The 10,864-nt window shown below is 39.2% G+C and overlaps 1 protein-coding gene across 1 annotated transcript; it reads right to left on the reverse strand.

Moving 5' to 3' along the window:
• Positions 1-6,671: 6,671 nt before the first annotated feature.
• On the reverse strand, positions 6,672-10,595 carry LOC104096821 (auxin efflux carrier component 7-like). Its single transcript, XM_009603253.4, has 6 exons — positions 9,062-10,595; positions 8,648-8,957; positions 8,432-8,517; positions 7,696-7,853; positions 7,392-7,468; positions 6,672-7,273 (listed from the first exon to the last, which is right to left on the reverse strand). The coding sequence occupies exons 1-6, from the start codon at positions 10,314-10,316 to the stop codon at positions 7,207-7,209; spliced, it is 1,953 nt and encodes a 650-aa protein (XP_009601548.1). The 5' UTR covers positions 10,317-10,595; the 3' UTR covers positions 6,672-7,206.
• Positions 10,596-10,864: the final 269 nt, after the last annotated feature.

Genomic DNA, 10,864 nt, shown 5'->3' on the forward strand with positions numbered 1-10,864 from the left:
CCATTCGGGAGGTAAAATATCTCGAATGGTTAGTAAACGTAGTTGTAGTCCCTAAAAAGGGAAATAAACTTAGAATGTGCGTAGACTATAAAGATTTAAACAAAGCATGTCCTAAAGACCTTTTTCCTCTGCCGAATATCAATCGCATGATCGATGCCACGACTGGCCACGAGATCCTTACTTTTTTCGAAGCCTACTCCGGGTACAATCAAATAAAAATAAACTCAGAGGATCAGGAAAAGACTTCGTTCATCACTAAGTACGGTACCTATTGTTATAATGTAATGCCGTTTGGACTAAAAAATGTTGGTGCCACTTATCAACGCTTAGTAAATCGAATATTCGAAGAACAAATAGGTAAATCAATAGAGGTTTATATTGACGATATGCTAATTAAGTCCCTGCGAGCAGAGGACCATTTGACACATTTGCAGGAGACCTTCGATATACTAAGAAAATATAACATAAAGCTCAACCCGGAGAAATGTGCATTCGGGGTCGGCTCGGGCAAGTTCCTCGGATTTATGGTATCAAATCGGGGGATCGAAATCAACCCCGATAAACCCCGATAAAATCAAGGCAATCAAAGACATCGCGGTCGTGGACAATGTTAAGTCCGCACAAAGATTTACAGGGCGCATACCCGCCCTAGGCCGATTTATCTCGAGATCTTCAGATAGAAGTCACAGGTTCTTCTCACTGCTCAAAAAGAAGAACAATTTTGCATGGACCCCGGAATGCCAACAAGCATTGGAAGAATTAAAACGGTACCTCTCGAACCTGCCACTACTTCAACAGATTTTATATGATTAATCAATAAACTTTTCAAGCCGAAAAGGGGAGAAAGCCATTCTTTTTACTATGGCCGTATCAGCCTAATTCAAGAGCCTAAAGGGACATTTTATTTCTGAGTTCGATAAATCATCCTCACTCAATTAAAACCTAACGGTCATCCTACTCCGAGTTCGAGCAAGTACTCACTCGATTAAGACTACACTAGTTCGGCTTCGATCAAGTTGCCTAAGCCTCGAACTTATGAGCAAAATATTTCATAAAGTATGAATGAAACAGAAAAAAGATCTTTTATATATACGAAGATATTTAGAAGGACCGATCAGGGTCCTGCACAAAAAATTAAAAAAGAAAAAGCCGAAGATTCCTAATTTTCCTCAGGGGAAGCTTCTTCTCCATCTAGGTCCTCCCCATTCTCGGATCCTCTCTTGTTGCTATCATCATCATCATCATCATCATCATCATCATCATCATCGGAAGAGTCTAGCGCACCAGCAACAACTTCATATTCTCTAGTTTTTATTATCTCCTTGGTAAGATCGAAACCTCGAGAGTGGATCTCCTCGAGGGTTTCCCTCCGAGATTGGCATTTGGCGAGATCAGCAATCCAATATGCTCGAGTTTGAGCGGTCTCGGTTGACTCTCACGCTTGAACTTGAGCGGCTTCAGCATCGGCCTGGTAGACAGCCAACCGATTTGGAAGCCAACCGAGCCTCGAGCTCCTCTATTTTCTTTGCCTGAGCCGAACTCTTCTCCTTCATGCCTCGAAGCTGACTTTTAGCCGATGACAATTGGGCTCGAGCAACCTCTTTTTCAGCAGCAAAGCGGTCCATACTTTATTTCCACCCCAAGGTCTCCACCTTCATCATGTCGACCTCCTTGCGGAACTGCTCGATCCTCTCGACCTTCTGCTGCAATTGTGAGATTGAAATGTTAATCACCATTCCCGAATCGAGCCCATGAGCTTTTAAGATTTCCATTACCTGCTCGATCAGGTCGGTCTGATCTTTGTGAGCCTTGGCCTACTCGGCTCGGAGGTCCTTGATCTTTTCTTATTTTTTCCCACTAAGAAGGTTGAGGGCATTCCTCTCCTCGGTAAGCCTTTGAATGTCAGCCTTGTACCGACTCAGCTCAGCTCGAGACTAATAAAAAGCTTCCCGGTGAAACGTTGAGGCCTACGTAGAAAGAAGAAAGGAAGTTAGACATGAAGATAAAAATAAACACAAGGGTAATACCAACAAAGGGAGTTAAGGCTTACCCGATTCAGAGCTTGTTGTGCTTCGTTGAAAAGGCTCGATGCCTCGCCCGAGTCCTTCCTCGAGACCTCCAAGTCGCTCAGGCCGGTAGCATCTTCGACCCCAGTAAAGTAGTCACAGAAGGGGTCCTCCCTTCCGTGGGTTCCTTCGATGGAGGGGATCTTCAAGGCTCGAGCCTCTTGAATCATCTCCTAAGAAATCGAGGGGAGCAGCGGGGAGCCTCCAATTTCTATTGCCCCAAGTCTATCACTTGGGGCGTTCTCTCTATCTCGAGAGACCTCGAGACTAGCCCCTACAGCCGTACCCACCGTTGGCTCATTATGGTGGGAGGCATATTCAATTCTCGATGACTCGAGGACTTCACCCAAGTCTCTTCCCAAGACCTCCTCATCTCAAGATGGAGTCTCTGCAGCCTTCACCGATTCAATGGCCTTGGGGACCTCAGTGCTTATTCCCACTCGGGCTACCAGCCCGGAGTCATTTTCTTCCTCTTCTTCGTCTTCCTCCCTTAGACGCCGAACAGAGTCTTCGGTTAGAAGGATGATGTTCTTCTTCGGCTTACGAACCATCTTCTTCTTAGGTATTGGATCCTTGGAGGTTGAGGTCTTTTTTCTCTTTTTGTCCTTTGTCCTTTTTCTCTTAAGTAAGAGATGTTTTAACAAAATCATCAAAGACGTGGAAAAGGGGCTTACCATGAGTCTTGGCCTCCCATCTGCCCTTTGATAAATCGCGCCATGAGCGCTCGGCGTATGTAGAGGTCGAGTCCAGGTTCTGAACCCAGCTCTCGAGGTCGGGAATCGCATGGGGCATACAAGCGACCGCTACATCAAGGAAAAAGACATCAATAAGAAAAGATAAGGAACAACTAATACATAGAAGCTAACAGTGAGACGGTACTTACGATTCATGTTCCATTTCTTAGGAAATGGCATCTTCTTGGCTGGGATTAGGTCGGAAGTCCTCACTCGAATGAACCGGCCTATCCAGCCTCGATATTTGACCTCGTCTATACTCGATAACAACACTTTGGTAGCCCGGCGTTGGAGTTTTATTAACCCACCTCGATAGAGGCGGGGGTTATAAAATCTGATAAGGTGATCAAGGGTGAAATGGAGCCCTTGATTTTGCTCACGAAGAATCGGAGTAGAATAACAATTCGCCAAAAGGAATGATGGATTTTGCCTAGGGTTATTTGATATTGACGGCAAAAATCAATGATGACGGGGTCGAGGGGGCCCAGTAAGAAAGGGTAAGTGTAAACACTTAGAAACCCTTCCACATGGGTAGTGATATCTTCTTCAGGGGTCGGGATCACCACTTCTTTGCCATCCGAGATGCAGTCTTTCTTTACCTGCTTAAGGTATCCCTCAGTTATCGAGCATATATACCTCGACACTGGCTCACACCGACCAGGAATCGACGAGGCTTTATCGATCTTAAAATCGGAGTTTAGCACGCACCCCCCAGGAATGCATTCCTCAAGACGGGGTTCCATCGGCGATTTCCTGCCGGCCGGTTGAGAAGACAAAGTAGCTTCTTTTTGTGGTACCATTTTTGATGTTTTTGCCATGTTTGTGTAAGTTTAAAGAAGGGGAAGATAATAGGACTTGACGTTTGAGAAAGGATTAACAGCAAAACCTGAAGATTTGTAAAAGGGAAGAACTTGAGATATGTAAAAGCTTTGGAGATTAAAAGGAAGTAAAAGTAAAGTTTGAATCAATGAAGAAGGGGTCTATTTATTGGATTCACGGCGACGGTTCAAAGGCACTAGTGGCCGACCACCAACTGACACTCATTAATGATTTGGAAAACTGTACCGATAGGACGTTTCGGTCACTTCCGTCGCTTACGTCACGAGGATGAAATCAAGGAAAGTCGAGGTGAAAAAACGAAGGCTCAATTCGTTTCTTGCCATTTCACTCCAAAAAATGAGGGGACTATCTATATACGTTTAAAATCGGGTCCACCCAATATTACTACTTGACCGAGAACGAGAGGTTGCATCGAAGGATGGCCTCGTAACGGAACAGAATAAATCACGAGGACAAGGTACCAAATTCGGAATTCGAGATACCTGTCGAGATCAAGGCCAGCAACAATCGAGACCAAATGAGACAAGCATCGCGCAAGCTCGAAGATAACATAATAACGGAAAGGCGAAATATTCGTGCCTGGTCGAAGATCATGGCAGAAATCTCGAAACGGATCAAATTAGGAACGGTTAATTAGCTAATCATGAGATTTTTTTTCTTTAATTAGAGTTAAGCCATAAGTAGAACTCTTCTACTATATAAAGGGGAATACTAACCATTTGGTAGATACATTGTTCTCACATAAAAAAATTAATATAACGCTCTCTCTTTAGCTTATACTCTCTTGTTCATCAGCTTGCTTTATTTTTAACTGTTTTGGCATCAATCAGTTCAAGGGTACCCTAGCTCGAGGGTTGAATTCCGTTTCAACACTGTTTCGCTTTACTTTATAGTTTCATTTCTGTTATTAATCTTCACATTTATTAATTGGTATTAGGTGAAATCACGTGTCCTTAAAATCATATTTTAAGTTTAATTGTTAAATAATTTTATTTATTGATTATCAAGGTGTATGGTGGATAAATGTATATGGTAAACTTGGCTTATAATAAATGGTCGAATGATAACATGACGCGTGGAACTGAAGACAGGTAAAAGGCAAATCAAGTAATAACCAACACCGGAATCAACAGTTGTAATTGACATCGGATAAACCACGAATGGAGGATGGTCGACGGGAGCAGGTTGAATATTTATCATCGGATAGCATTATATGAAGAATATTCTCTAACATTAAATGGGCAACCGTTGCAGGGTAATATTTGCATTCATGACCTACCGTTACATATTCATCAATGACTCATTTATTATCATTTAAGTATGGCTTGATCATATGATCTTGTTTCTCTAGGTATAGCTATAAATAGCAAGCTCAGCAACCATTGTAAGACACGGAATTCTTGGAAAAATATATGCTATATTTCATTTTTTCGCTCTTAATTAAACAACTTTATTTGTTCTCTTATATTGTTCTCATTTTTGTCCTCGGAGACGTTGTTCTCGGAACCAAGCTTGTCATCATCTTCAATTCTAATCGCTAAGTCTTATTTTTAATCTTATCTATTTTATCATTTTTGAATCAAATCGGTTCGCTTGTCTATAAACTATGTAACAAATTCAATTGTACCATTTTACAAATAAATAATAAATGTGATTCTTCCGACTTTAATTAGAGGCCTTAAAATCGAGTTAGGAGAATGAAGAAAATTCTGGCGGAGAACATTCTTTCTTAATATGCCTTATATAATATGAATTCAGATTAATCGAACTAATGAATACCAGTCATATTTAACTATACTCTATCCCCCATTTTCTTGAATCCAAAGCCATTGCAAACTAATACTATTAACAGAACTGTACGAAGTGAGCAGCAGATTAGGCTAATGATATAAGTTATAAAGACTCATACTAATACCATTATTTTAGTAGTGTAGAAAAGATTTTACATTGTCAATACACCTAACCTCATGAACTAGGAATATGCTGGATATTACTTTTTCAACGTGATGAAAATGAAAAAAGTAGGACAACTTTTGAGGTGATATGTTCATTGTATTACAGCCCATGCTACAGTGTTAGGAGTAGGGTAGGATCATGGGCACATCAATATCATCATCTAGACAATAGAGATCAAAAGCCAAAAGAAAACAGCTTTTGACTCACGCAGCTTTCTGCTTTTTTCTCTTGTCTACCATGATCTTTTTATAAATATTCGCATGGAAGCTTGACTAATTAAATTTATATCAGCAAAAAGGCTACATTAGAGGTCCCTTCCTCTTGCCTCGGCTTCGCCTTCCACCTTGTTAAGCTTTGGACTTCCACCTTCACTAATCCGTGGAGCGGGACCGACCTTTGTAATTGGACTTGTCCGAAACAAAAGAACCTTGGCGTGAGAACCCTCTAGATTAGGGAGATTCAAATAAGAGCTTGTTGCATATGCGTAGGAAACCACCCCATGCGGTGTGAGAAAAGCCCACTTGACTTCGGAATGCCAACCTCCCTTAGCGTAGCCCTTTACGACCTTTTTCGCCTTCTCACTGCCATTCATCGGATAAGACTACGTCACCTAAATCAACAAAAAAGAGAATGGCATTTCACGTTGTTGGCTAGTCTGGAATTTATATCAACAAAAAGGCCACATTAGAGGTAAACGATTCCTTAACAACAAAAGTGATCATACTCAGTGTCCGAACCCAAAATCTCTGATTAAGAACGGCGGAGAACTTATTACTCCGCCACAGCTGTCGTTGGTTATTTAGAGTGTAATTTCACCTCACGTTGCTCTCAATGAAAGCCCCCACAGCTAAAGTGCTTTGTTGCCAAAGAAAAAAAAGTTGCAATTTGCAAAGATCCATAGTAGCCTTAGCCGGAAAAAAATACAATTTACTTACAGAGATCCAACCCACTGTTTCATCTTCCTTTTATAACTCTTTTAGCATCTAGCTATTGCTTTTTTCTTTTGAGGTGAAAACTCAACTTTGAATGTGAAATGTCTCGCTTTTTATGAAATACATCATTTTCACATTAACAATGAGAAGAAGACATGCAATCTTTTTGACCATATAGTCCTTTAAAAAATCTAAAGTAATTACAAAAGAAGTAAACAACAAACCAAACTATTACAATAACTAAATACACGCGAGTGGTCAATTAACAAAAAAAGAAAAAACAATTCTGAACTAGAAACTACAATTCTACCATTCACTCCACCTTGAAAAGTCAGAAGAAATCCGAATTTCTTACTAATTGACACTTTACACGCGTAATAATTATGGGGAAGAAAATAAACTATAATCATTCATTTTGCTTCCTTGTTTTGCTCCTCCATGTCTCCTCTTTTCCACTAGACGATTCCCAATTTGCTCTTCTCTAAGTTTGCACATTTGGGTGTGTTTTCTTCAAATATCAGGACCTCAAACTAATTTAAGTCAAATATCTTGTCCTATGCTCCAAATATCTGGGAGTTTTCATGGGTAATATTAATGCAAACTCAGCAACCAGTGAAATATTTCATTTTCTTCATTTTCCCACTAGCTATCTTTTTCTTTCTTTCACTTGACTCGATCTTATAATCCAAGAATGATGTAGTACACTAATGTGATTGGCAATGCTATCAACATCCCGAAAATAACCCTGAAATGCAAAAAGAAAAAGAGAAATTGTCACATAAGTAAAGATCATAAAAAAGAAAATGAAGGATTAAAGTTATACTACTATACACTAGTGCATGCGCAAAGGACTTTTTACTTACGCAGTGCTAAGAATAGCTGGATGAACATTGTACTCCTTAGCAAACACAAATGGGACAATCCCTTGTGGCAATGCAGCCTATACATATAGAATTACAAGAATATGTTAAAAAATAAATCAACAAATTCAATAAATCAAGAATGAAAAGAAATATACAATTTTTTATTACATTCATAATGACATGCTGAACTATTTATGAACCAACAATATTAGTGAACATTAAATAGGAAAGATAAGAATTTTGTCATTTCATGGCCACCAAATTTTACTTTTATTTTAAATGAAGAAATTAATGCATAATTTACCTGTACAATGGCTACATGGAGGAGGGTACCACGAAGACCAACAGCAATGGAAGCAGCAGCCATAACTGCTGGGCCAGTCAAAAACCTCACAGCCATTGCAAATGTAGCCACTGTGTTCCCACATGCAATGATCTTTGGTTGCAAAGCCATAAACAGACCTATACACCAATCCATAACATAACCATATCATAGTCGGATTCAGAATTTATATAGGTTTAACTTTTAAAGTTTTTGTTATTGAAATTATTATATTTTTAAAGTTATAGGTTCAATTGAACCCGTCGGTAATACGCTAGGTCCGCCCCTGGACCAGATGAGAGGCGGATTCAGAGCAGTTCAACATATGCAACGACATCCATGTACAATCAACTAACGTCTATTCTGAATCAATTAACTCTAAATTCATGAGTATTCGCCTCTGGTTCAGACAATTCTTCAAAATTCTCCCAATAAATTTCAACTACTTTTGACAATACTACTAGCACTAGTCAAGTAAGGACATTAGCTTATCGACCCCACAAGACTATGATTTTTGACAATATAACTACCCTATTACTACTATGATTGGATGGTCAAATTTGTAACACTTAACGTACTAGAAATGTTTAGCATATGATAGAGAAAGGTATGACAAACATTAAGAAAAAGGATACAAAAATAGATGAAAATATGAATGCATTAAAAGTTTGACAATGTGAGTGTCAAGAATTAATGCCGACATCTGATTATTACTTACCTAAGCTAAACATAGCCATTCCAAGACCAGCGTCTGAGAGAATAGAGATTGATTTCTCTATGATTTTGGGCATATGCACATGCCACCTGCAAAAACAAACAAAACAACCTAATTAATTGATAGACCCTTTTTAAAATAAAATAAAAAATCATTCAACTGAAAATGTTTGAAAAAGTTGAAACAGTAATTAATTTTTTTAATTTATGATTAGCTTACCTAAATGAGATTAGTGACCAAATCAGACCAATGAGGCTTGAATACGTGTTCGGGTTACGGATAAGCTTACGCCAAACCATGATTAAGATTAAACGAGTCATAACACTCGCCGGTGGCATCTGTTTTCCGGTACCGGAATCTTGAACTCCGGCGGTTTTCGGGTGTAGCTCCGATGTGGAACTGGACCCCAGTTTAGTCAGTCCAGTGGGTCCCTCTTTTTCTCCTTTTTCTTCATCTCCATCTTTTCCACCACCATTGGCACCTCCAAAGCTAAAATCTTCCCTAACAAAGTCCCCACTTTGCGGAATGGCTTCAAATATAAAATAATAAAAGAATATTAACAAATGTTTAAAAATGAAATCTTTAATTATTTTAATATATCTGTTTGAGTTAATTAAACAATAAAAAATGTACCTTTAGTATTATCCCCATTTTGAGGATGATCAGAAACCAACATCCTAATTTCTTTAGCACCATCGGACCGACCAGATTGTTCGTTAGCACTGAAATCATTGCCGCCGAACACATGGAGGCCGCCGGCTTCCGACACCGGCGAATTACTCGAGCTCCAAACAAACATGTGAAGTTCCTTAGCATCATGATTATTACCTTTAGCATTCAGCTGTTGTTGTACATCTTGCTTTTGTACTTGAACATTTTGTTGTTGCTGAGGTTTTGTATTCTTAGGTACTGTCGAAGCAATTTCGGGATTCGGTGCAGGATAATAACCTGGGGTAGCAGTCTGCGCCGGGAAAAATCCAAACTTCGGAGAGTTCTGAATCAGACCTCCCGGAGCACAATTTTCTTCAAAATTAGACGGTCTCGGGGTTGGACCCCGAGACGATTGAACAGAATACATATTATCCGCAGGACCAAAATTGGATAATCTTCCTCCAGGAAAACCCATCATAGAGTAAAAATCATTATGATTAAAATTAGATCCTCTAGGAGTTGGATTTCTTGAAGAACTTAAGCTATAAATTTCAGCTCCAGTTAGATTTGATGGTCTATGGTCCATAGCAAATGATCTCCTAGACGCATTTGATTTTCTTACAGTAACATGAAGTTTACCATCTTGGCCAATTTCAGCGTCAGTTTCAAGAAAATCATGTCCATCTAAAGAAACAACATCAGATTCCACTTTAAATGAAACAATGGAAGCAGCAGTTTCAGGAAATTGTTCCATAATAAGCATCTTAGCCCCACGATATTCGAACAAGAAAAGCAAAAGGGTGTACCAAATAATACACTGTAACACTACAACTTGTACCATTAAACTACCAGAGTACTCACCATACATAGCAATTAACAAAGGAATTCCCATAACAAGTGTATTAGGAAGTGTTGAAAGTGAGAAAATTGTAATGCTCCATTCTAGGCTACCATTTTTTGTCAAATTAGCCCATAATGAAAGCACCACTAACATAATAACCTTTTGTAAAGAATCAGCAGCAATGAAACGGAAGTTCATTTCATACGGGTTGTTCATGGCTATAAAGTGAAAGGAAAGTAAAGGGACTGCAAAAATAGCCACAAATCTGTTTATACCAGAGCATTGATCAGGGGAAAAGATTTTCCACCATCGGACAGAACCATATGCCAAGATCATAGCAACATACAAAGGAACAACTGCTGTTAACACAACATATAGATCGTGCCAAGTGATCATTTTTGCAAAACTTGAGAAAAATCAAGAAAATATAGTAATGGTGAGTGAATGTGGAGAAGAAAAAGGGCAAGATGGGGAAGAAGAAAAACCGTTATTTAACTGAACTGTGTGTAGTACTACTGACTAAAAAGGGATATATGTTTTTCTGCTGTGACTTATCTCTGAAATGTTTCTATTTATGCTGCAAATCAGAGAGTTAAAAAAGGACTAGTGAGAAAGTCTGTTTTTTGGGGGAAGAGGAAGAAGAAAAGGAGTGAACAAAAGAGAGTGAAATTACATGAGAGTGTAAAATGTGGAAGATTTATATATAGGGAAGAGGGAGTGAGGTTAGTGGGGATAATTCAACTGGAAACTTGTGAACTTCTTTTTTTATTATTTTGAAGAGGAAATTTTGGGGACCAGTTGAAATTTTGAGATTAGATATTGATAAAGAAAGAAGTTAAGAAAAGAAGGCCAAAAAAAAGAGGGGGGAGGGGGGATTTGGGGGGGGGGGTGGTTACGAGGTGACCGCGTAGTATGGTTAGGTTAAAGAAGACGAGAGTTTGCAT

This window comes from Nicotiana tomentosiformis, chromosome 10 (assembly GCF_000390325.3).
Source record: "Nicotiana tomentosiformis chromosome 10, ASM39032v3, whole genome shotgun sequence".
In the NCBI taxonomy this organism is placed as follows: domain Eukaryota; kingdom Viridiplantae; phylum Streptophyta; class Magnoliopsida; order Solanales; family Solanaceae; genus Nicotiana; species Nicotiana tomentosiformis.

What these genes read in the sequence shown, in the direction of transcription:
- LOC104096821 (XM_009603253.4), bottom strand. Translation starts at nt 10,316, where the DNA reads ATGATCACTTGGCACGATCTATATGTTGTGTTAACAGCAGTTGTTCCT. An exon ending in AAATGGGGATAATACTAAAG is followed by an intron (nt 8,958 to 9,061) that starts GTACATTTTTTA and finishes TTATATTTGAAG; the next exon opens with CCATTCCGCAAAGTGGGGAC. An exon ending in AATGGCTATGTTTAGCTTAG is followed by an intron (nt 7,854 to 8,431) that starts GTAAGTAATAAT and finishes ATTGGTGTATAG; the next exon opens with GTCTGTTTATGGCTTTGCAA.